Source organism: Peromyscus maniculatus, chromosome 9, assembly GCF_049852395.1.
Source record: "Peromyscus maniculatus bairdii isolate BWxNUB_F1_BW_parent chromosome 9, HU_Pman_BW_mat_3.1, whole genome shotgun sequence".
In the NCBI taxonomy this organism is placed as follows: Eukaryota; Metazoa; Chordata; class Mammalia; order Rodentia; family Cricetidae; genus Peromyscus; species Peromyscus maniculatus.
In genome coordinates, this window is record NC_134860.1 from 75736369 (window position 1) to 75763702 (window position 27334).

The window sequence follows — 27334 nt, forward strand, 5'->3', positions numbered from 1 at the left end:
ATCATGTGAGTCCCCTGCGGGCCCCTGATGGGCCAGCCAAAACTAGCCTCAGAGGAAAGAGACAGCAGCGTGCTTTGCTACTTTTAAAAATGATGTCCATGGTGTCCATGAAAATGATGTCCAGAGGAGCCCTGGCCCGTCACCCTTTCTGGACAGCAGCCTCCTGTAAAGGAGACTTATGACCAGCCCCTCTGCCCAGGTACATGGTGGACCATCTCCAAACCCCACAGTGATCTCGTAAAGCATTTCACCAACCATGGACTGTTCCATTGATTTTTTTTTTTCAAATTTCTGTTCGGTCTTACTTTGTCCCCCACCCCATCCCCCAAATCCTCCATGCCTCAGCCCTTTCCATCCCTGAAATTGCCCTTGTGGTGAGGTCCATGGCCTGATAACTCAGCATCACGTCATTTCTATTATGTCAACCTCTCTGGAGGATTACAGAGTGGCTTTTGCTGTCTGGACAATTTCCAGACTGTTCCATGTATGCTGATGAGCTACTTATGTTTATGAGGCTCACAGAATCTAATTTGCACTGGCAATTCCTTACCATGCCAGCTTTCAGAATGATGATTTGAAACGATGAAAAAGGCCTGTGAGTGCAAAATTTAAAACCTGATGTCCATGTAGGTCTAATCCCCTGCCTCCCACACCATACGCCCACATACATGTCAGTCCTGAGCCTTTTTATATGACAGTGTTTGAACTGGTCCCTTGCTCAAAACAGAATTACACTGGCCTGCTATCCTCAATGAATGGCCTTAATCAACAGGTCAGATTCGGCTAGGTGAACCATTCATTAAAAATTCTAAATAATTAGATTTTTCATTGATAATGCAGCTTGCTCCATCTATCATGTCATCCTTTTTTGCCTACATTGCAAATCCCACCTGTTTTTCAGCCTCGCTCAATACCCACTGCTCGGTGCCTTCCCCTACGTGATGATCCCCAATCAATGACAGCTTTCCAGAGTGTTCGCACAGTATTCCGTTCCGACCTTTGTGAATAGGCCGGACTCGATCCCCAGCCTGTGTGTGCCCTCTTCAGGACCAAGCTCAGCAAGGAGTCTGTGCAGGCCAGCACGTTTGTAACACCCACTGACTGATGACGGAACTGTCACGGCCATTCCACAGCCTCATACATCACTGTGTGTCTATCCAGCCTAGCCAGATGAGGGGGGAAACCCCTTCTTTCTGTGTATCATCTGCAGGTGGTTATAAAGATATCATTACAGGGAGGTCCAGTCCCTTCCTCCCAGACTTAGCCAAGTGTCCCTGCATAAGCTCCAGGTTTCAAACAGCCAACTCATGCAATGAGCACAGGACTTGGTCCCACTGCCTAGGTGCCTCCCAAACTGATCAAGCCAATCAACTGTCTCACCTATTCAGAGGGCCTGATCCAGCTGGGAGCCCCTCAGCCTTTGGTTCATAGTTCATGTGTTTCCATTCATTTGGCTATTTTTTTTAATAATTGAGTAAAACTGAAATTTATTATATGCCACAGTGGTCCTAGGGACCTCCATGCTATATATATAGCTTCTATGGTTCTATGGGTTGTGGTCTGATTGTTCTTTATTTTATATCTAGAATCCACCAATGAGTGAGTACATACCATAACTGTCTTTCTGGGTTTGGGTTACCTCACTCAGGATGATTTTTTCTAGTTCCATCCATTTACCTGCAAATTTCATGCTTTCATTGTTTTTCTCTGCTGAGTAGTACTCCATTGTGTATATGTACCACATTTTTTTCATCCATTCTTCTGTTGATGGGCATCTAGGTTGTTTCCAGGTTCTGGCTATTACAAATAGTGCTGCTATGAACATAGCTGAGCATGTATCTTTATGGTATGAATCAGCAAGTTGATCACAGTCCTCGGGGGAGGACTTGTCCTGGAGGAGGTGGGAATGGAGGGTGGGCTGGGGGTAAGGGGAGGGCGTGGGAGGGGGGAGAATAGGGGAACCCATGGCTGATATGTAGAACTGAATGGTATTGTAAAATAAAAAATATATATCACAAAAAAAAAGATATCATTACAGTTAGCTACAAGGGTCCTGTAGATTATGAAAGTCAGAATTGAGGTGGGTAAGGATCACCCCATTCAAACATCTTATTTTCTGGATTTTTACCTGGTCTCTTTTCTTCTGGAATTGCTGCATGCATGTGAGTATTGCTGAGGTGGTTATTGCTTTGTTTCTCTTGGTTTGGGTTTTGATGATAGAAATGGGACTCTTCCCTCATTGGTTACCCCCAAGCCCTGCGTGTGAATCTTATTTTCCAGGGCAGTATTCTTAACCATTGGGAAGCAACACAGCCAGAGACCTATTTAAAGCAGAGGGGGCTGGGCCCCAGTGTATAGGTTCTCATTAGGTAGATTCAGCCTAGGGCCTGAGAAGCTGCATTTTTGTTTGTTTGTTTGTTTTCAGAGCTGAGGATCGAACATAGGGCTTCACAGATGCTCAGCAAGTGCCACCAGTCTGCAGGCCACACTTTATATACCAGTGCCACCTGCTATTCAGCCCAGGCCAGGCCAGAAAGATGTCACTCTGGGCCTCTTTTTATCACACCATGTTTTGACATATTTTACATGCTTGGCCCTCATCTCCACCCTTACTCTTGGAGAGAGCAGGAACCACCATTAATCATTTTTTGCACCTTATTGTCTAACCCCAAATCTGTCATTACAATAGATTCCCAATACATAACCTGGAAATAAAGAGTCCCAGAAGATCAATAAAGTCAATCAAATGAAGGGGAGGGCTCCAAATATCTCAATAATACATGGGTTTAATCCAAAGGTTCAGCTTTGCTGCTACATAACTCCAAAAAGGAAACGTACAGTTCGGAATTGCCAGAATCTGGTGCAGAAGAAATGACATCCATTGAGAGAATGCAGATTATTGGCATACTCCTAAAGAGGCCCATCTAAGTCCATGGGCCAAGCATTGGAGTGTGGCAGACACAGTTGCTGCCCTCTGGCAGAGGGCAACCCAGTAACTAAGACAGCAAAGAGGATGTCACACACACACACACACACACACACACACACACACACACACACGACATAGCACTTAGCCTAGGGCTTTACACTTGATCTTAGCCAAAAGGCCGAGAAGCGATAGCCTAGGGCTTTAGCACACATAGGGAAGCTCTGATTCCCTGAGAGGTTGCAGACAGGGCAACATCGATTAATAGCCCCAGAGTCTGAGTGCCTGGGCTCAACCTTGGCACCGTTACTTTCCAAGTATGTGAACATCAGCTACTTACCTGATTCGTGCCTCAGTTTTCCACATGAAATGGAGATAATAATAGTTCACAGCACCTGTCATCCATCAAGCACTCTGTAAGAGCAATTAGTAATACCGCCGTTCACCAGTATTTGTGTTACTGTATCAAATACTGCATCCTTCAAGTACCATACCATGGCAATCCCAAACACTCAGCGCTTGATGTATTTCTCATGTATGACATCTGCAAGAGGGCAGCATAGAGAAAGTGGCTAGGTTTGGGCATGTTGGGAAGTGGGGTATTTAATGTCAGCTGAGCTTTCACAGTATGCCAGGCAGATGGCTTGAGCTTTGATTTGCTTTCCTAATAATCAAACGTTTTTCTTCCCCATTCATCAGAGTTGATCCCATCTATTCTCGTGACCTAATTTACCATGCTAAAGGTCAAAAAAAACCCTCTAAGTTTTAATAATATCATTAGTAATGTAAACTCAGCAGGTGAAAATTATGATAGTGAATGCATTGTAGCAGGGAAAAATAAGAAATGTCATACTGAGAAATGAACTGAGAAAATAACATGCCAAGAACGCCATAATACGATTAATCTTTACCAGCAATAGAGTCAGTATCGTGCAAGATAAATCAACCCGACTAATTCTGGTTGCACATACATACATTAAAAAAAGCATTTCACTTTAGTTTCTTCTCTTTGCTGCTCAGTTTTTATGAGGAAGGAGATTTTTCACGCCAGTGCTTTTTCAGACTATGAAGTATATGGACCTGTGTAAATCCAGCCGCTCAGGTTACACTTCTCATGCATTGGAGAGTAATGCACACCTATTTTTCAGAGCAAGTGTGTTTTTCACTTCGTAGCATCTACCATTGTGGCATATTGTAAAACTAAATAAAATGCTGCTGTTTAATTGAAAGAATGAGCGGAGCTATTGGAATAAAAAGAAATCTTTTTTTCCTTTCCTTTTTTTTTTTTTTTTAGCCATTTTTAGTTAACATGATGGTCACAAAGCTATGCCAAAAGAAAGTCATTTAATTGACTAGAGACTACCACTTGAGCATGTTGTGAACTGTGATGGCCATAATTAAGCTCTGACCCAACCAGCAGCGATGCTTATAGTATTTAATGAGAAATGTTAAGAGATTGAAATTCTTCTTTCTTATCAAAGTGTGTGTTCTTTGTCGGGGATTCTCTAGTCTGCAGCATGCATGAAGGATTCTTTTTTCCAAATGAGAACTAATCCACAATGATGCCTGCCTGGCCACAGTGGGCCATGTTTTTCTAGTACCTGTGTTGTGACCTCCCATGCAGTGTGCCTGCCACATTCTACTCTTCATCCCAGGGACTCGGAGGGACCTGGTTAGGTGGGGCCAGTTGTGGGTACAGCCACCTTTTCATTTTTCTCCAGATTGGGATGGTTTCTTCAAATCAATCAATGTCCGTTGATTCCTAACTGTATTTTTGTTTAAGTAGCCGCAAAATTCAACAACGTTTGGACTAAATCCAGTACTGGCCATTTGAACCGCCCCCCCCCTTCAGTTCCATTTGATTGGAACTGATTGGGCTGCCATGACACTTTCATTCTCCAGCTCTTTACTAAACACGGACGGTAACAGCAGGCTTTGTGTTAGACCCCAGGGTGCAAAGATGGAAAATGGTGGCTCCTCCTTCCAGAGTGCGAGTTGGGAAAATGCTCACACATATACTATATGTAGGAAGAGGGTTGTATGTAAAATGTAAAAATCATACTTCAAATTTATAGTGTTTTTATCTGTGTGGTGAAATTTCACTTGCTTTTACTTTCTTTTAATTCTTTTAATTCATAAGGAGAAAGCTAATGGCTGTTATAGAGAGTAAAACTGAATGAACAAATCTCTTCTGCCTTACCTTTTTAAAAAATAAAAAGTAAGGGAAACCCATTTTGGTCTTTTTAAAGCTCCATCTCAATATAAGTTAATATTTAAAATCATTGAAAGCATTAATAATGGATACTACCTAAAAATTAACTTCTTTATGTCTGTCTAAAAGGAAAGAATCTTGGTTACTTTAAAATGATGGAGCAGTGGGAGCATTTATGGACCTAAAGATCCAAAGTGGGTGCATTGTACTTTGCCACCAGTCTCTTCTCTTCCAGCTCCCCGTGGACTTCATGTAGCTCCCCTTAACCCCGGGGCCGCTGACCAGATTCCCATAATGGCTGGTCGGCATCTCCCACACAGTTTATCCTCTCTGTGTATATGGTATCGCATTCAGTTAGCGCGAGTCCACAAATATCACTGAAGGGCCAGGATTTCTTCTTTCCAGAAAACAATGGCCATGGCTCTGCAGACAGCAGTATGCTAGTACTAGATTGTTCTAAAGTGGAGAGAAAGGCAGACTGAGCATCCAGAGTCCTGGTGGGTCTGTGTTTGAGACTGCTACTGTATTCTGCTCCTGCCTCTACCAGACAGCACGTGTGTGTTAGGATGAGGTGGGGGGTAGCAACATGAAAGTGATCCAGGAGGGGGCGTTTGCCACACAAATGCCTCCCAAGCTCGTCTTCCATTTTCCCAGCTGCCTTTCCAAGATCTTAAGTCCAGTCTTTCCAAAGGAAGCTGTTTTACCTGCTTCTCTGTGATTTCTCATCCTGGAGTCATTATCTGTTAACCACCAAGACTGGCTTACATGTTCACTGGTGCCGCCTTCCTGAGAGTCCTGATTCCCACATAGCATCTGCCCCTTCTTCCCTTACAGCAGCTTCCACACCCTCTTTTCCTCTCTTGGCCCTCAGAGGTTCTGCCCTAATACATAATGCTCAGAGTGTGGCTGGATCTGAACCCCGGGTCTCTCTGCTTCTTCACCTGCCCAGCCAATCCTGCACATGGCTTTCCCTTGTTCTCTTAGAGGTCACTTTGATCTCAGCCCCCCTCTGGGCACAGTCCAAACCAGGAGAGTCTGTGGGGCTGACCTGTCCATCCCTGCTCCGCTCACCGCCACACACACTGGAGTGGGAAATCACACAGTTCCCCTGAAAGTCCTTCACCACCAGACACCAGCAGGCAGCCCGTCCCTACTGAGACTGCATCCCAGCCACCCTCCACATGGCCTCCAGCCTTATGGCCCTTTTGCTCCATGACTATGCAGTAATCACTACTTGCTAGGCCTCCTGGGAGCTCCTGCTGGCTCCCCAGCCATCCAGTATTGGCTGGCCCTCAGTAGGGGACTGTCTCTGTGTTCCACCAGCACTCAGCATTCATATCATAGACACATTCTCAGTTGAAAAAGATGTCATGGGTGACAGAAGGGCATTCTAAAAGTCACAGTGTTAAAGCTTGAAAGGAGCCAGTGTTGGCTCAAGTTCTGAGTCTGCTTCTTATTTTATCACCTTTGTCAAGTTCATAGCTTTTTTTTTTTTTATGCCAAATGTTACTCATCTGTGAGGTGGGAATTTAGACCCTGACCTCATATGTTAGGTTTGTTTTGTTTTGAGTCAAGGTCTTGCTGGACTTGAACTCATGGTCCTCTTGCTTCAGAGGGTTTCGATGAGAATTAGATGGGTTCATATTTGTAGAGTGCTTATTACGTTCCCTGCCTCTAATAAGCCCCACATATGTGTTGGTTGAGTAAGTAGAAATTAAGGTGGTCTTAAAGTCATCAAGAAAACTGCTGTGCGTAGATCTGACCCCTAGCCCCAGTCTTCACCTGCATCTCTCTAGAGTGTCGCTCAGGCCATACAGCCGCTTCTCGCCTACTTTAATCATTCCTTGGGAAAGCTTAGAGAACATAGTTCATGGAGCTGTCCACAGATGTAATGCCTGTGCTGTGGATCCAGCCAACCCCGCTGAGGTGGTATGTCTCAGAATATTAAATATGGTCACATTGTGATGACTTGCTGCATCTTGGCTGAGGGCAGCAGCCCAGCTGTCTCCTTCCCAGTGACCTCTCAGACACTGACACCTGGGCCCCTGGGGCTTACCCTGGGCTGACTCACTATATCAAAGGCTGCTAGAGAAGGCTGCTAGAGAAAGCTCATGACCTTCAGGACTGGCAATGCCAAGGTCCAGAAACCAATGAGACTTCAGGATTTCTTTTTTTCTTTCTTTTTTTTTAATGACTATGCAAATGATTTTATTTTTTTTAGAATTACACGCATGAATACAGTATTTACATCATGTCCCCTCTCTCTTCCCTTCAACTCTTCCTACATTCCCTGCTCCCAATTCCTGCTTAAATTCATGGCTTTTATTCTTTAATTATTATTGTTACATGTATATGTTTAAATACATTCTGCTGAGTTCATTTAGTGTTGCTCATATTTGTATGTTTAGGGATGACCACTTAAAACTGAATACCCCATCAAGGGGCTCCTCCCTAGAGAAAACTAATAAAGAGCTAGAGGTAGATAATGACTTCTGGGAAGGGAAGAATCAGTGTTTTTAATATAATATTTTTATTCTCTGAGAATTTCATACAATGTGTTTTGACCATGTTCACCCCTTACTCTTCCCTCTGTTTCCTCCCAGATCTACCCCACCTCCTTACTCCCTCCCACCCCTTACTTTTGTTTGTTTTAATAACCTACTGAGTCCAACGTGTGGTACTCATATATTCATGAATATGGGGCCAGCCACGGTAGCATGGTTGACCTACCAGGGGACATAGCCTTAAAGAATACTGAGTCTCCTTCCAGAAGCCATCAACTGTCACTAAGCTCCTCAGCTAGGACTGGAAGACCATGAGTCCCTCCATGCTAGGATGTTGGCTGGCTAGATCTTCTACAGGCAGGTCTTTCTCGGGAATATCAGCTGCTGTAAATTCATAAGAGCACCACCCCACCCCACCCCCAGTCCTGTTAAGAAGACACTCTTCACTCTAACCCTCCCCACCCTCTGGCTCTTAAGTCTCTCTGCCCTAGCTTCCTTGACAGTCTGAGCCTCAGCATTTCTAAGCCACCAGAATTCCATATGATCCTGCTCATTCTTGGATAAGAATATATTCTTCCCTTTCATAGAACCTGGGAAATTACCATTTAACCACTTATTCTCACCATCAGTGTTCTTCTAGCCCATCTGATATTCTGCTTTTCTCCTCCTCCTCTTTACCCTTTCCTCCTCATTGGCATCAGAAATGCAACATGCTGGCTGCATGATTCATGAAGTTTTGGAACAGGCTATAGAGATCTTTCGTGTCTAAGTTTCATTTTTACAAAGAGAAAGTTGAAACAAGAGTACACAGCTGGTCCGTGGCAATTAGCTAGTGACTGGGTCCTTCAGGAGGATGTAAGAGGTGTGTCTCAACTCTTCCTCCTCTCTCAACCACAATCCTAATCCTGTGAAGACTGGGCTAAAGGTTATTGGAGACCAGCATGTCCTTTGCTAGATTGTTTGTCTGACTTCTGACCGATTTGAAAGATAAGGAAATAGCTGAATAGCATCATAACTGTTGTCCACAGGGCCTCTGATTTCATGAAATGTGATGTTTATGAGTGGGGCACACAAATAAACAACACAAGACTATAGGACAAGTAAGGCCGAGAGAGAGAGGGTGAACCTTGTGCAGTTATGTTGGCAAAGTCAAAGGCAACCATGAATTTCTACCATACAGATCTTTTTGATTGGCCCATTCCAAGCAGCCATGGAAGCTGTCATCAAGAGGGCCGTAGGAGAGGTCACATGATGGTGGTCTCTACTTTGAAGGTGTGGGTATGTGGAATATTACTCAGTATATTATTTAATGAAATACTTAGCTACTAGAGATGCTTTCATAGAGATCTTCAAAATGAAATTTGCATGTCATTGGTTTCATTTCCTTTTCAATTATAAGGCTAACATAACAAAATTGTCACAGGATATTTTGCAAAATATCCACTATTCAAACACAACACAGTTAACCTTTTTGTATACCTATTTTTAAAAGATTGCAGGAAAGATCTAACGGTGTGTTTTTGCATGGATTCAGATTAAATGCTCATTCTATATTCTGTCAGTTCCATAAATAATAAAAGTGAATAATGATGTATTCCAGTGCCCTTGGAGACGTACAGTCTTCAAATTTGGTTCTCACAGCCGCCCTGGGGAAGAGACATCGAGTATTGCCCTTTTTCACATAAGAGAAAGCTAAGGTGTAAAGCAGCGCTCTACCTGAAGCCATCCAGTGTGTAGATAGATAGACCATGGCGACAGAATCAGAGCACAGCTTCCACTCAGCCAAGTGGGCTCACTTGCTTAGATGTAGCAACTGCACTAAAAGTTTTGTTGCAGAAACGAATAGAGATGGAAGCCAATTCTCCTCAAGTGTTTAAGTGGTCAGTTGCCGCATCAGTGGCATGGAAGTGGCTGCCAGATAATGAAAGTTTGCAAGAAACAAGTTCCTTTGGGACATACGGGACTTGTGCTATGTATAAAAGTGTTTAAGTTAGAAGTATCAAGACAAAGGGAGAAGAGAACATTCTAGGAACCAGAGGAAATAGAAAACCACCAAGCTGTTACCAACTTCATTTCTACTAGCTAGCTTTCATAATGCTGGAATGTTCTCCCAATGCTACTGGGTGATCACAGCTTTACCCACCTGGGAACTACACTAATGCCAGCCTGACAAGATATGCCCCACTGGTGTAGTAGTAGCACAAATGTTATGAGATTAACCAACCACTTTCTGATTGGCTCTACAAGATGAAACCCATGCCTGGTACTGGGCCAGGAACCCATGCTCCCCTAGGTCGTAGACCCTAGAGGAGAGGCTAGTACTACTGTTCTCCTAAATGAACATAATAATAAACGCCCTCCTAAGTTCTTATCTGTATACTTACGGAGTAGTTCATCTCTCAACCTTCATCAGAGAAGTTTCTTTTTAAAGTAGATGTGATTAATTCAGAACCCACATCTGGTCAACATGTAAATAATAAAAGACTTGAGTGTGCAGTTCTGAGTGGGACCTTATATCACACCCCCTCATTCCAAGGCTCAGGGATCATCACAGGAGAGGTGATGGAAAGATTATAAGAGACAGAGAGAGTAGATATCTGTATCCATACAGTATTACCAGATGTGACGGTATGAACTCTGGTTCTGGGGCTGGGACCACATGCACAAGACTTGCACAAGGTCAAGCAGCCAAAGTCACAGCATGGATGAAGGAAGGGCTTGGGAAGTCCTACCCCTGTCTGAGAAACTACTAGCAACTGGTAGCTGCTGTGGGGAGGGAGACTCAGTTTTCTTCAGGAATTATAAAATTAAAAAATTTTAGAAGAACATTGAGAAGGACTTGAGTTCAGTTTTTTTTTAATTAAGTACATGATGAGATTTCATGAAGCATAAAGATATGAGCTGTACCCAGCCCCCACATTTTAGACAAGTAGATTCCTGTAAGTGCCAATAAGTTATTAGTAAAAGAGCCAAAGTAAAAGTCTGAGTTTATAGAATCTCTCCCACCTCCTTGTGGCCACCCCTCATTTTAAATTTGAACCATGCAATGATCAGTTCAAGTGAACAAAGGCCACTCACTAGTCAGCTGATAATGAGGGACAAAGGCTTATTCATAACTGAACCCGTGAGCATGAAATGGAAGAACTTTGATGAAAGGTAACAGAGAAGAAAAAGTGAAGACTGAACTTTAGCAAAGACCATTATTAGGATATCAAAGAAGGAAAATGGAGGTGATGGACCAGAAGAGAAAAAGACAAAACCCCGTAAAGATGAAGTGAAAAATCGGGACAAAGGCTGGGACCTCATATGTAACAGAAGTGAAGCAAGTGGCTTACCGTCGCCAATGTCTAATATATAAAATGAGACAGTAACTGTCAGGAAGGTGACTGGAAATCCTTCAGAGGGTCTTTAGATAGTATCAGAGAGCAAGTTATGACTATGATGCTAGGTAGCAAGGTGATCTGTAAATAGAGCATTCCCAGCCTAACCGCCTGGTCTCAAATAAACACACAGAAGCATCTATTAATTACAAAATGCTTGGCCAGTAGCTCAGGCTTATTAATAACTAGCTCTTACATTTAAACCAACCCATTTCTATTCATCTATATATTGCCACGTGGCCCTTGGCTTTACCTGTCCTCTAACATCTTGCTTCTTGGGTGACTGGCTCACATCTTTCCCAACTCTGCCCTTTCTCATCTAAGTCCTCAGTTTGATTGTCCCACCTAACTTTATCCTGCCTTGCTATCGGCCCAATCAACTTTATCATTAACCAATGAGAGTAATACATATTCACAGCATACAGAAGGGTTCTCCCACAGCAGTGATCGATGCAGTTGGTGGACACCACGTACACAGGAAGTTGTGCTGGAGAAAGAAAGCAGAAAGGCACAGAGGCCACTGGACTAATGAAATGAAAGACCCATGGGGAAGAGTTTGTATTCTGGAGAGTCTGTATTCTTTGTCTGGGGGACTAGTATACATGGGAGGGAAGGAAAGAAAAGGCACAATTCTAGCTCTGCAAGCTATTTTATCCATTCCTCTGTTGATGGACACCTAGACTGCGTCTATAACTTAGCTACTGTGCAGTGTCTCCATAAACATAAATGAGCAGGTCTCTGCAGTGTGGTGGCTTAGATTCCTCTGGGTAGATTTCCAGAAGTTACAGAACAGCTAGATCATATGGCTGTTCTATTTTTAGTTGTTTTGTTTTGTTTCGAGGAACCTCCATACTGATTTTTATGGTTTCTAGATTAGTTTATATTCCCACCAGCAGTGTAAGAGGTTTTTCTTACCTAGTTGGTGGGTTTTTGCTTATTTGTTTTTCAGTATTAGCCATTATAACTGTGGTGAAATGAAATCTCATGTGTATCTTTGATTTGCAGTTCCTTGATGACTAAGGATATTGAGCATTTTTAATGTGTCTTATTTCGAGTGCCTTTTCATTTTCCATTTCTCAATTGTATTATTTGTGTCCCCCACCCCACCCCATTTGGGCTTTATTTTTTGAATTTTTTTTATGTATTCTTGGTGCTATTCAGCAAATCCCATTCTGCAATCTTTTTCTTCACTGTTAATTTTCCCTTTGCTATGCAAACACTTTTCAATATTATGCATTCTTGGCTGTTAATTCCCGTAATTTTATCCTTAGTTGTTAGAATCCTCTTCAGAAAGTCCTTGATTGTTCCTATGTTTGAGGTGTTTTGTCTATGTTCCCCTCTAGCAGTTTCAGATTTTCAGGGCTCATATTAAGGTCCTTAATCCATTCCAAGTTGATTTTTGTATAGGGTGAAAGATGTGGATCTAGTTTCCTTCTTATTATGTAAATATCCAATTTTCACAGCACTATCTGGAGAAGGGGCTGCCTTTTCTCCAATGTATGTTTTTGACACTCTTGTCAAGAATTAGCTGGAAATATCTATGGGAGTTTAGTTCTGGGCCATCAATTCTATTGATCTCTCTGTCTGTTTTAGTGCCAGTACCACACTGTGGTTCTGCAGTAGAATTTGAAAGCAAGTGTTTGGGATTCATTGTGCTTTCATATGAAGTTTGGGATTGCTTTCTATTCTGTGAATGGTGTTCTTGGAATTTTAGTGGTGAATGGGTTGAATCTGTCAGTCACCTTCAGCAGAACACTCCCTTTTACAGTGTGAACGTGGGAAGTTTCATACCTTCTAGTGTCATCTACAATGTCTTTTCTTCAGTGCTTTAAATTTTTCATTGAATAAGCCTCCTCGGGTTTATTCCTGTGTGATTTTTGAAACAATTACGGATGGGATTGTTTTCCTGTGTCGTCGTCGTCCCCACCCACCCCACCCCCCACCCACCCCCCACTCCCCACCCCCCCACCCCCCCGGCATGTTTGTTGTGAGTATATAGAAAAGCTACTGATTGTTGCATGTTGATTTATGTCCTGCAGCTTTGTTCCATGTGTCTTCCAGACCTAAGAGTTTTCCAGTGGATTCTCACGGGTCTTTTAAGTGTCAGACTATATCATCCACATATAGGGCTACTTTGACTCTTCCTTTCCTATGTGTTTCCTTTTTATTTATTTCTCTTACTCTGGCTAAGGCTTCCATACTACTTCTCCAGTGTTATCCGCCAACATGACTGTCTCCTAGACCTTTTGTTTAGTGTCACCTCGTACTTAGTGTCCCTAAAAGCTTAGAATTCCCTGGCATATATGTATATGTATGTATGTATGTATGTGGCATAGATAATATTTTTGAAGTGGCTGAAAATGGAAACACTAATTTCAATTGAGTAAGAGTAGAGAGAAAACACCCTTGTCTTACTCCAGAGAACATACTCTCTATTTCCCCTTTAGTATAACATGGGATGTAGTTGTGTTGCACATAGCCTTTCGTCTGTTTCAGTCTTTGGGGCTTTTGACCCTTTGTCCATTAACGATTTCCCCCATTAATCCTCTGCACTCTGCTGCCACTATCCACGCTTATCTACTTCCACCTCCACTCTGAAGTGTCCAGGACCTGGGATATCATTTCCAGAATGCCTGGTAGGAACATCATTCATACCATTTCTATTGAGTAAAGGATATCTATATAGTGGGAAAACAGATAAGAGGCCTTCATTATTTATGCTACTAATTTTAATTTCTCTCATTTGATAAGACCTTTTCCATTGACTAGAAAGTTATACTAGTAATAAAGACAGTGAAGTTTTTAAGAAAAGGTAGCCAGGCATAATTTGTGATTCAATATTCCCCAAATTAGATAAGTAGAAATACCTTAAGCACACAGTATGGGAATTACTGTTTTCTAACATCTCTGTTAGAGCTTTTGGTAGAAATACTTTAATTCATCCAAAAAATAAGGAGATCTTCATAGCACAATTCAAGGATATGTCCCACCTTAAGAGGATTTTCAGAGTTCAAGATTTAAATTTTATATCATCTGATACCCTTGAGAATTGTCACCTTTAGTGTTAAACATCATGGTTTGTCTCCATGAGGAATTGTACCTATAGAGTCTACTTAAGACTTATCACATGATGTCTGTCATCCTGGCCTCACCAGACTGTTGACTTCACAAAGATGCTCCCACTCCACACAGTGAGGCTGAAGGGGTAGTCTCCATGTATTGAGTTGTGCTATAGGAAAACAACAGAGAGCTGAGGGAAACGGCCTGTGGCAAGTATGAACTGGGCAGCTCTGTGTCTCAGCGAGTCAAGGGTCTTCCTGCAAACACACCTGAGAAATGCCCCATGGAAAGAAGTGTGAGGGCTCTGCCTCTTAGATAAAAAGCTTGAACATCCCATATTCTTTCAGTGATTTTGACAAGATGCCATAGAAACCCTGAGGTGAGAATTTCTGAAACTGAACACATCACCTCTGGGAGTTATACACTTCTCTATTTTCCTGTTCACCAGGCAGGCACCTGACTCATTCCCAACATTTATCTCTGTAATTCCACCTCATAAATATCCCTTCTGTTGCACTCTGTACATTATGAACTTAGATCTGACCTCCCTCACTAAGAGGTAAAAATGGCTAGACTATTATTGTGGGTTCCCACTTTGTGTCCCTGTGTTCCCTTTCATTTGCCTCCAACCCAGTGTCCTAGAGTACAGGGTTATTTGTGTAAAACCCTGCACTGCTTAAGGTTTCCAGATAAAATTTGAACTCTTCAAGGTCATCCTGCTTCTCCAGTTTCATCTACCAACATGCCTGTTTCATAGACCTTTTGTCACCATGGGAGGAGAAGGGGCTCTAGAGAAGGACACAGTAGGACACAAGCATTATGAAGCGGGGGACAGGAAAAAGCAAAGGGTTGAACATGCTGGCTGCCCTCCATCATCTACTTCCCTTATTCAAACTGGATCCTCAACTGTGTGCTGGCCCCAGGATTCCACTCAGTCTTAGCAATTAATGTGGGCCCGCTGTCTGCTAAACTCTTGTGTGTAATTTCATTTATCCTCAATTATAATCCAGGCTGTGAGCATATCACCCTCTCTCAAAGACATTCTTTCCACTTAGCTCTGAGGTTCATCACTATTATTTTTTGATGATGCAACCATCATCCTGGTTAATGTTCTTCTACGTTTTTTTTTTTCGTCCTAATCCTCTCTTGGGAGACTTTCATAGAGACTTAGTCTGCATTCTGCTTAGCAATCTTACCTTCCCAGGCCTGCAAGCCCAATGCATGTCCCTGTTTGTCCTTAGTGTATACCATGCACAGAACTCAGCAGACTCCTTGAAAGATGAAATGTACATAGTGCTCCTCTGCTCCTATTGAGAAAGCCTGATCTGAAAACGCCATGTGTTGTTTCATAAGGAATTCCTGTTGGTATCCTCATTACTCTGTAAAATGTTCCATTCCTACATAAACTTTAAGGTTTGCTCTGTTTTAAAGTTCACTGTTTAAAATGTTTCTGGACTTATGAAATGACTCAGTGGTTCAGAGCACCTGCTGCTCTTTCAGAGGGTCTGAGCTTTCAACTGCTTATTACTCCAGCTCCAGGGGACCTGACAGTCTCTTCTGGCCTTTGTGAGCACCACACACAAGTGTACACATACACACACACACACACACACACACACAATTATTTTTTAAAAAAGAAAGGTAGCATCTTTCATATATATTTATATATAAAATTCTTTTTTAAAGAAGAAAGGTAGGCTGGGAAGTGGTGGAGCACGACTTTAATCCCAGCACTCGGGAGGCAGAGGCAGGTGGATCTTTGTGAGTTCGAGGACAGTCTGGTCTATAGATCCAGAAAATCCAGGAAAGGTGCAAAGCTACACAGAGAAACCCTGTCTCAAAAAATAAAAAAAAATAAAAAGAAAGAAAGGCAGTGTCTTTCATCAGTAATAACATTTTATGGACAACTGGTCCAGATATAACCTCAGATCATCCTGAATCCTGTTCACAAGGGATGTTCTTTCTCTTTCTCCCCCGCCTCTCTCTCTCTCTCTCTCTCTCTCTCTCTCTCTCTCTCTCTCTCTCTCTCTCTCTCTCTCTCTCTCTCTCTCGGTGGGGAATGTGTGTACATACTCTCAAGCACACACTGTGGTTGAACTTATAGCCTCACATGCTAGAGAAGTACCCCTGCTTTGATCTGCATACCCAGTGCTCCTGGGCACATTTCTGCTGTCTTAGACCTCATTTGGTACCTTCTAGTTAACCAATATCTTCCCTCTGGCCTGTCATCATATCACTGTGATTCCTTTAATTCTGTACCCACTATCACCTTACTCAGCCTTGACCTCTCTGTCTTTATCAGGTGAGTTTAATCTTAAACTGAGCTTCCAAAACCTTCACCAAATATCACCACCCACAGTTCTGTGGGAGAACTTTCATTCCTGGCAATTTCTCATTACTCATGATTTATAAAGTAGTCGTGTGTTAAACTAAGCCCTATTTTTATTGGCACATGCTGAGGTCATATGCGAATGCCATCAGATGAGATTCATGTACTTTGAATTCTCAGCATGCCCTCAACAATTTCTAATTTCTTACCATCTAATAGAAAGAGTGTCCTTCACTCTTGTTCATTATGATGGCCTTTCTTTAAGATCCATCTTTTTCTTATTGATTAATAATATTTGTACCTCTTTATGGGATATAATATGGTGATTTGGTAAAAGAATACAATGTATGCTAGCCAGATCAGAGTAATAAGCTCCTCCATCTCTTCACTTGTTAATTATCTTTAAGTGTTATACATTTTATATCCTTTGTTAATTTTTTTTTTGAGAATTTCACACATGGCAACTGTATTTTATATCCTCCCTCCAACTTCTGTCATATCCCTAACCCCTCTCAAATTCATGACCTTATCGTCTTTAATTATGCTAAGTACATGTAGATATACATATAATGAATACAGTCTGGAATTCCTGTAGTTGTGCCATAGGTGTATGTGTTTGGAGCTTACCACTTGGGAATGGATAACCTATCATAGAGCTTACCCTAAAGGAGGCTGATTCTTCTTCTCTCAGCAGCTCTTAGTTACCTGTAGCTCTTGATCTAGGAGTAGGGCCTTGTGAGACTTCCCTCCTTCACACTGGCATGTAAACTGGTATGGTCTTTGTGCAGGTCTTATTTAGGCTGCCAAGTTGTTACAATTTTGTAAGTGTAACTTGCATGCCAAATAGAGACGAACTGTCTCAGTGCAGATCTGGTCCTCTGACTCCTATAATCCCTCTGTTCCTTCCCTCATGATGCTCCCTGAGCCTTGGGTAGAAGGTTGTGTTGGAGAAGTATTGATTCGGGCTGGGCACCCCACAATCACTTGCTCTCTACATTTTGACCAAGTGTCAGTTTCATAATCATTCTCCATCCTGCTACAAGAAGAAGCTGGTTTGATGAGGGATGAGTACACTCGTCTGTAGATAGAAGGATAACATCTAGACTGCAGTTGGGAATTAACTGGTTTAGGATAATGGCAGTAATAGGCTTTCCTCTAGGATCTATGGCTTCATCAGCTAAGAGTTGTTAGCAGGGTACAGAGTACCTGGCATGAATCCCCTCCTATTGAACAGGCCTTAAGCTCAGTTAGACTCCTGTTGGTTACTCCCAAGATATAAGTGCCACCGTTGCACCTACTGGAATATCTCGCTATTCTGGTCGTCATTGTGGCTCCTAGGCTGTACAGCTGGGTAAAACTAATGATCATTTTTTTTTCCTTGGCAGCTTGCACAGCACTGTCAGATATTATAAAAGCTAGTCCTAAGGAAGGAAGCTTCCAAGTTACTTCTCTCTCAATTCCTCTAAGTCCTGTGTCCAAAGCATGTGCTGTCTTCAGAAATACAGTCTTATCTTCAAGTTCTGAGAGAACCAAGGGCAAAGGCAATAGTCTGTATCATTGTAGAAGGCTCTTTGACTCCTGGGCAACAAATCAAAGGGGAGGGGGTGTTAGATAATCTGTTGCTCTTAAGGGGAGCATTGTCACCCATATTCAATATGTGTAATATATATACACCTGTATATGTTATACATGTATTTTTTAAAGTATCTTCCTATGGCTTTTCAAACATCCTCTGTGTTATGTACTCCCACCATGTCAGCCTTCCTGCCCCTTCCCAGTTCAACCCTTTGCTTTTTTCCTGTTCCCTGCTTCATAATGCCTGTGTCCTACTGGGTCCCTCTAGAGCCCCTTCTCCTCCCATGGGGTGAACGTTCCCCCCTCCATCACACACTCCCTGCTGTTATCTGCTGCCTCACCCCAGGCCCAAAGCGACAAGGTCAAGACACCATTGGCTGAAACACCACCACCATGAGCCCAAATACATCTTTCCTACTGTTAATTTATTTTCTCATGTGTCTACACAGCAACATGATTTTGTTTTTTGTTTGTTTGTAACTTAAGAAGACTTGGTTTGTGGCCTTAACACATAATCTTAGGGAATTTTCAGCATGGTGATAAGAAGAATGCATAGTCTGCTCTTATTGCATGGAATGTTCTCACATGTCTTTTAGATGCATTCACTCTGTAGTATGGCTCAACTCAGGTATTTCTTTGTTTCCTGTCTGGATGATTGAGAAAATTTGGTATTGAAGACCCCAACCTATTATTGTGTTATAGGCTGTTATTTATCGCTTTAGGTGGTCCTTTAGGTGGTACTTTAGGTAAAGTATTTTGTGGGCACATATATATTTCTAGTTGTTATGTCCTCTGCTGAGTTGTTTTATTAATGTATGGTAACATTTTTATCTAGTGCTTTTTATTTAGATTATTCTTTATCTGGTGTATCACTTTGGTTTTGGTTTTCATTTGTGTGCCATGTATTTTTTTCAACATTTCATTTTGAATCTACAACCAGTGACACGAGATTTTTTTTTTTTTGATGTTTTTGTTTTGGACAGCAGATAGCAGATTTTGATTTTGGTTTTATTTTGTCTATTGTTGTTTGATCTGTTTGACTAGTCTGTGTCTTCCGATTGAGGAAGTTCATCCCTCTACACTCAGCATTGGTGATGATCGTGAACTCCTCCTCTCGTTTTGTTAATTGCTTCCTGCTTGTGATGTGTATCCTTTGTTTGGGTTTCCTTCTTGTTACCTACCCTGGTGGTCTGGTAGCTTTCTGAGATGCCGATGTTTAGTTCCGTTTCTCTTTTATGTAACTGTTCTTCTGGTGAGTTTATATATCTGTGTTGTTTTCATGAAGGTGGCTACCATCCTTTTGTTTCTAGTATTCCTATGAGCATATCTTGTTAGGCTAGTCTCATAGTGATGAATTCTGTGATTTTTTCCCTAACAGATTACTGGGTGCTTGGCTGGCAGGTTTTGTGTGTGTGTGTGGGGGGGGGGGGATCTATTGTTTATTTTCTTTCAGGAGTTTTGTTATGTCATCCATCCTTTTCTAGCCTGTAAGGTTTTATCTAAGAAACCTGTTGTAAATCTAACGAGAATTCCCTTACATGCGACAGGAAGCTTTTTACTTGCTGTTTTTTGTATCTTTATTTATTCTGTACTTTTACCATCTTATCTATGGCTGTTTTGGTGAAGCAATTGTTTGTTTGTTTGTTTGTTTGTGTCACATCTAGTTGGGTCCATCGAGTTTCTTAGAGCTGAATGTCTGTACCACTTTGAAATTCAGGCATATTTTTGCTATTGCTTCATGAAGTAGATTTCCAGTGCCCCTTTCCTTCTGGAATTTTTACTTTCTCATTTCTTCATGTCACCTGTCTTCATTTCACCTTGTGAAAGTCCCTTAGCATAATTATTTTGCGTTCTTTTCATGGATTTCCTTCAAATTGGGATTATTTCTGGAGCGAGGGGTCATGCTTCTTTGTTTCTTATATCCATACACCGCCTGTGCCTGTGCAGCTGGTGGAAGAGCTGCCTCTTCTAATTTTATAAAATAGTTTGTATGGAAAAGTATTTTGTTTTGTTTACATTGGATGTGTGGTGCCAGTTGGGTAGGTCTTTTGTCTTTGTTGTGGGTGAGCTCAAAAGAGTAACCTGTGTGTGATTTCTTTGGCTATGGTGATCTCAGCAATGTCTGTCAGGTCTCAGTGGTCTAGATTACAGTGATTCACGACTGCAGTTCATAGAGGTTTCTAAAGGCGTGTGTTCTCAGGCATCACAGCATATAACACTTACGGCACTGGGGCCAGTGATGGCAGCTGCCACAATCTTGATGATACAAGATGTCGATTGGACTGTCCTAGATCCTAGAATAAATACAAGTGACACCAAGGATGTAAGAAAAAATAGTCCCTGAGCCACAAAATGTGAAGGAGACCCTCCCTGGGCCCTTAGGGTGAATGTAGGAGATGCCTGGGCCTAAGGAAACAACTCTCACAGTTTTTCAGTTACTGGATGGGATGTTTCCCATTTCCCTGTTTCCCATTGGATGAGCACAGTGATAGTGGGGTACATGGCACTGGTGACCACAGCTTCCTGGTGTCCTTGTGAGTTGTTCTTGGGCTTGTAGTAAGTACTGCAGCCGTTCTTCTGCAGCTCTGGAACCCGGATGGTCTTCTGTAGGTCCCAAGAGACAAGTGCAGATGATGCCAGGGCTTTGGCATCAGTGTCTATGGCACTGGTGCTCATGGTGCTGTTACCCACGTTCCTGATGGTGTATGATGTGGAGGAGACCATCCCTGGGGCCTATGGGCACCATTAGAGCACTGGCATCTGTGGTTCTGTAGCTATAGGGTATGGATGAAGAGACAAGTGTGGTCGATGCAGGGACTGTCTACACTTGTAACTGCAGTCCCAAGGAGGAGACCTCCCGGAGTTCTGTGGGACTTTGTCCTGTGGCTCTGGCAGGCTACTAGTCCTGAAGCTGTATGGTTCTTTAGGGGCTGCCAGATACCCTGTGAAAAAACACATGTTTCAAGGTTTTTAAGGTAAAATGGCATCTAGCAATAACTTTTAATTGCTTGACATCTGGACATTGGGAGGATCTGTGTTCCTTCTTTGGGGTAGCAGCCAGACAGCCCACAAGCTGGTCTTAATCCTTTCTTAGGACCAAGGAATTCTGAAGTTGCCCCACTTTTATGATGGGGTTGCTGATGCTTTACCATTTGCCTTCTCCTTGCTGAGCTGAGTGCCCCTGCCTCCCAGCCAGGGACCTAGGTTAAAGCTGCTGTTTGCTCCAGTCTCTAGGGCGCCCTTCTGACTCTCATGTGATGTGGGAGTCCAGTAATCTTCCTTGCTGATTGCCAACATTCTCCTGCATCCACTCACCCCAAGATACCATGTTCTCTTTGTTGCCCTAGTACTGACCCGTGGCAAGGTTGAGTACAAAGTGCGTGTATTCAACCATGCTGAATCTCCCTCAAGTGGAGGGAGCTACCTTCCAGTTAGCAGCTCCCTTCCAACAAGATTCAACTTCCCTCGTGATTGTACATATGTGCAGGCTATTAAAATTCTATTACATCACTTTCTATTTCAAGTCATAAATCAATAATGGGAGGAGATGGGTTAAATATTTGTCTCTATCTTTAACTTTTAGAAGACCATAAAAATAATCCCAGACAGCCCAGTCTCAACATGTCACGTGTGTACAGCTCTTGTTCAATTCCCCATTGTTTAGTTACACACACACACACACACACACACACACACACACACATATTCTCCATGCTTTGGCTTACCTGCCTTCCCCTCTTGTGTGTAAGAATTCATTACTGCTCAACTTAAAAACTCCACCTACAGCCCGTATTCACTCACGTTAATCAATTAGTCTTGTGCAAGCTTTGACATCTCCCAAAAATTCCATGTTTAGAATAAAACATATTAACCATATTAATGTGGCTATGGTCAAATACAGTCTAAGTGAATAGAGGTGTTTGGTTTGTTTGATTTTTCAAGTGCCAAAAATCTAAGAGTTTATGTCAAATTCGCTACTCTCAGAGACTATCTTGGTTGTGTGGGAGTGGTTAGGAGCCTATTATTGAACAAATAATTAAAAGATTTTGTCTGCACTTCTGAGAGGAAGCAGAGGCCTGTTAAGAGTTTAAGAAAATGGGTGGGGTTTTTTATTAAAAGCCATGGGATCTGCATAAACATCTACATGGCTTTTGTGTTTCTACTTTATAGGAAATCAATGTGTTGACAGTTGCATTGGTTAACCAAGACCGGGAGAACAATACTGAAAAAAGAAGCCCAGGCTTAAAATCGGAGAAGGAGGCCCTGCTGATAGGTAAGCAGTCTCTTTTCATTGTCGATGTACAGAAGTCATTCCCAGAGAACCAATGTGGACAGTAGTTCAGTAGTTCGCTTCCACCGTGTTGATAATCTAAACAGCAGAGTGCCCCCCGCCCCGGCCCCCCCCCCCCCCGCCCCCTCCCCCCCTCTGCGAATCAGAGGTCAGACTGATTTCATCAAGATTTCACAATGTGCATTTCAAATGAGTGTCACACAGACTGGCAGAGGTTCCTCTCGTCGAGAACTGGGAACATTAAGTAGCTGTCAGAGAGAAAACAGGGCTCAAGAAAATAGGTTCATCTGCATCTCGTGTGTCAGAAGTCTGCATTTTAAAATTTAAAAAGAAGTCCAGTTGGTTCTTGTCCAGAAGTTCATAAGCCAAGCCAGGCTTTTAAGCAGTTTTGACTCTGGAGATGAGCCTCTCAGCCCCTTAGCAGAGACTCCATCCCAAAGACAGCCCCAAGGCCAGACCCGTAATGCAGATTATTAATTGCTGTATCCAGAGTAACGACATTAGGATAATCAGTCTAAACCAGACTCCCATGTCCATGTGGATTAATTTAGCCAAAATGAACAAGAAAAGCTGGCTCCTAACAGAGAGAGAGAGAGAGAGAGAGAGAGAGAGAGAGAGAGAGAGAGAGAGAGAGAGAGAGAGTTAGTTATTATTTAACTACAATATCCACTTGCCCCAAAAGATACCACCAGTTTTTATGTCTGCACTGAGACAGAACTCTTATTTCTTAAATCTTTATCCAATTGATCCAGGCAAAGTGCTTACTCTTCCAGAAAATGTTCTTGGGGGTGGTGTGTTGATAATGTGCTTGGGACCCCACCTTACAATCCCCTCCCAACCCAAGAAGAGAGGACCGTCCTTCACCTGTGACACACAACCTTGGTCCAGGCTGCACTTTGGCAGAGACCACAGTTTGGGGTTCCAGGTTCAGCCTGGCTCCTCTGCAGAGTGCTTGGCTAATGGTGAGGATCGAGGCCACAGTGCACACGAGGCGAACGCTTCTCCCCCAGGTCATTATCTGGCAGAAGCAACAGCCTCTAAATATTGCATCAGCTCACACCTTAAAATGACAGGTTCACTGGGGCCTGCAGAAGCCCGGCACAGGAGAAATTAAATTCAAAAGATAGTCCAAACTTCATCCATCACATATAGATTTTTCAACTACGAGGTTATTGAATATGACATCAACTTAGAGATACTCCAAGGAAAAGCAATTATTTTTTTTCCTCTGATGATATACAGCTGTAATAATATGCGGGGCACATGTTTCAGAAGACATGCTGATGTCTGTCGGTTCCAGAAACCCAAAATGAGCCCATGTGTAGTTACTAACTGGCTTCTTCTCCCCTCAGAAATTATTTCCAATTGTGACAACTGTTTGTTTTATTCTGTATAACTGAGATATGATTATTGCCCCCACAATGCTCTGGGTCTATAACAAAACTCATAATGATCTATAGAAAATTTTCTAAAAGTGTGAATAATGCTGACCACTTACAAGGTTTTAAATTTTTGAACAGGCCACCACTTGAATTTCCTTTTCACTGGAGATTGCCTCATATTTTGTTTTATGTTCTCCTTGGAGAATATGTTTCATTTATGATGACTTCTAAATAGTTCTGTATTTACATCAATATATATATATAGCATAAAATATATGTATAGACTATAAATGTTTATATCTACAAATTTTAGTCAATTTCCACAAAAATTTAAATATATGCTTGATTATTATACATTCTAAATTATTCATAATTATGTGTATATATGTGTATATACATGTGTGCGAGTACACATGGAAGCCAGAGGAGTTAGATGCCTCGGAAGCTGGAGTTGGAGGCAGCTGTGAGCTCCCTGATATGGATGCTTGGGATCAAATTTAGGTCCTCTGTAATACACAATCCTAACTGCTGAGCCATCTCTCCAGCCCCTAATTATTATACATTAATGGGAGTAGACAGGGAGGTTTTGTTTATAACTTTCTGTCTCTGCTAATGTCTTTAGTATCAGAAAAAAGAAATTAGCTCTTTGAGTGTAATAGAAAGAAAAATATGCCAGTATCTTCAATAAAAGCATGCTCAGCAGACTGCTTGTTCTCCTCAAGGTTCATCTTTGGAGCCAGCCTACCGGTAAACAGTGGATTGCAGTAAACGAGAACAAGGAATCCACTCGTCTCAAATCACTATACGAGAACCTTTCTGTTCTAAAGGATGCTGGAGACTGGAGTGTTTGATCAAAACAAACCAAGGACTGATTTCTCCTTTTAATTCTCTATTGGTAGTTTGCCTTCCTCTAGTGATAGCATGACAAAAGATATGACTTCTCCCCCAAACCCACTCTCTAGATAGCCATATTTCTATTCTTAGAAAATTTAGAATTAAAAGAGAGCAATCCTTCTGACTCCCTAAAAGGAGCTATGATGGGAGAAGTATCTCCCAGCTGGGCAGTGGATCCTGTGGAAGGAAGGCTGCCATTGCCTCTGTTATTAAGTCCATACCTCTCCATCTTAGTCACCATTCACGTCACTGTGGTGAAGTATCCACATATGAGTGACTTAGGGGAGAAAGGAATTATTTTGGCTCACCGTGTTGAGGTTACAGTCCATCACAGTGGAGACACAGCCGCAGGAGCATGAAGCATGTTCACATGGTACCCACACACAAGCAGCAGAGAGAGATGAATGCTTATGCTCAGCTCACTTCTCCTTTTTTACTCTTCAGTAGTATTTTTATTAATTCTTAGAGAATTTCATACAATGTCTCTTGAGAATATCCACCACCCGTTCTTCCCAGCTTTTTCCAGATCCTCCTCCGTGTTGCTTGTTTGAAGAATCTATCTTGCAGCAGCCATCTTGGTCCTCCGGCTCTTGCAGTCTTTCCACCCCAGAGCCTTAGGTGTACAGGGTGCCTTGTTAATGCGTTAATTGGGTGTAGTTATCTTACAGTCAGTTGACCTCTTCATTTTGACCTCTTCATTTTGACCCGTTATGGCTTTCTCTAGTTGTTTTAGTCTACTGAAAAAAAAAACACGCCTCATTGATGGGGGCGGGGGAGCTACAATTAGCTGTGGTAGAAGAATGTAAGTCTTTACAACGCAGTAGGAATTATACTGGTTCAGGAAAGCGGGAAGTAGTGGGTTCTCCTCCAGGTTCCATGTCCTCACCAGCCACAAGTACTTGGCTAAAGTTACAGAGCCAGGCATGAATTCCTTCCCGTCAGTGGGTGTTAAGTCTTAGTCTGTGGCTGTTGGTTACCCCTAGAAGACAGGGCCACTGTTGCATCTCTCATGACATCTTGCTGTGCTGGCCACTGTTGTGGTATGTTGGCGTCAGAGCTGGATAGGACTATGGGATGCATTTCTCCTTGGAAGCTTGCACAGCTTCTTCTGATACTAGGAGAGTTGGTCATCAGGGAGGAGGCTTCCAGGTCAGATCTATAACCATTCCTCCAAATCCTGTATATGAAGTGTGTTGTGTCTTCAGGCACCGGGTCTTACCTTCTTTTTCTGGAAGGTACCAAAGACAACAGCAATTGTTTTGGAAATTTTTTCGACTCCCATGACCAATAACTCAAAAGGGAATTTTGTTTTTAGTCTGGGGGGAGGAGGTGTTGTCACCCCAATTATCATAGCTTCAATTAAAGTATTTATATTTGTGTATGTGTGTGCATGTGTGCATGTATGTGTGGCGTGTGTGTGTTTGGTTTTTTGAGACAAGGTTTCTGTGTGTGGTTTTGGTGCCTGTCCTGGATCTCACTCTGTAGACCAGGCTGGCCTCAGATTCACAGAGATCTGCCTGGCTCTGCCTCCCAAGTGCTAGGATTAAAGGTGTGTACCACCACTGCCCAGCGTGTGTGTGTGTGTGTGTGTGTGTGTGTGTGTGTGTGTGTGTGTGTATGTGTGTGTGTGTGTGATTTTAAGCAACCATAAAATAATGTAATCCCCTGTGGATTTTTCAACACCTAAATGTGAGCTGCAGCCCTCTCCAGCTAACCCTAGTCTTGCCTGCTTATTCCACACTCGTGACCCTTGACTGCCCAAGGACTGTGCATAGACTTACTGAGACTTGGTGTGGTAAGCTCCCACTTGGCTCCTTCACAGCTCCCACTTGGAAGTTCCTGTCTCACAGAAACCTGCATGTGACCTCTCAGCGTAAAATAGCTCTCCACCAACCCGAGGGCACTCACTCTGTGTGCTCTCGCTGGTTCTTTTTGTATGCTTATGTTTCCTTTAGTCTTTGTGTCTACCACCCATGGTGGTCATCTAGACCGGAAATCCACACACATGGCCCTTTTCCTGACTTGCCTCTGCTGTGCCCAGCGCCTTGATGTCATATTGCCACAAAGTGCTTAATGTAAAAACACCAGAACTGTGTGGTGGTGAGGAAAAGCTAGTCCTATCTGGTGAATCCAGACGCTTGGGTAGCGAGGATCAAAACAAGGCTAAAATAGATGGTCCTGATGGAACGCTCTTGTGTAGCCTGTTAGAATGGCCCTTCCAAACGGGATCTGCTGCTCCTTACGCAGAGCTGGTTTGCATTGTCTCAAGTAGCTTTCGGGGCTCTGAGACATGTAAAGCACCCCAGTAGGACAACATCTGCTCCTTTTATCTCACTTAGATTGCCGGCTTACAGATGCCTTCTGCACTACCAGGGACACATTCTTAAGCAGGGAGGCCACTGCTGCTGACAGAAATGGGCAGGGCAGCAGAGCCCACCTGCTCAGCTAAGCCTCCACCTCCGTTCCCCATGTCCCTGTTACCAAGCAGAGTCTCAGAAATGAGTGTCCATTTGGAGACAGACATGTCGGCACTTTTCATTAACTTTGGAGTTAATGAAAGCCCCTCCCCTCTTTTTTTTTTTTTTAGAAACTTTTTATTTTGCTTTATTCTTGGGGATTTCAAATATGTACATATACAATGAAATATGATCATATCTATACCATCCATTTTTCACTTTTAACTCCCCCCATACTAACTTCATATCTGTTTTTTAGATGGCTTTTGTTTTGTTTTGCATGTGTGTGTACCTTTCTAAGTTCATCTAGTTTGTGCTGCATATA

General features: G+C 42.6%; 1 protein-coding gene across 10 annotated transcripts in view; it reads left to right on the forward strand.

Annotated features, from left to right (window-relative positions):
• Positions 1–27334, forward strand: part of Enox1 (ecto-NOX disulfide-thiol exchanger 1) — a 565632-nt gene that overhangs the window by 518980 nt on the left and 19318 nt on the right. For all 10 annotated transcript variants that reach the window (XM_076545410.1, XM_042285220.2, XM_042285223.2 and 7 more), the window contains one exon: positions 22157–22259. In XM_076545410.1, coding sequence (XP_076401525.1) covers positions 22157–22259 — 103 coding nt within the window. The remainder of the gene's footprint in view (positions 1–22156; positions 22260–27334) is intronic.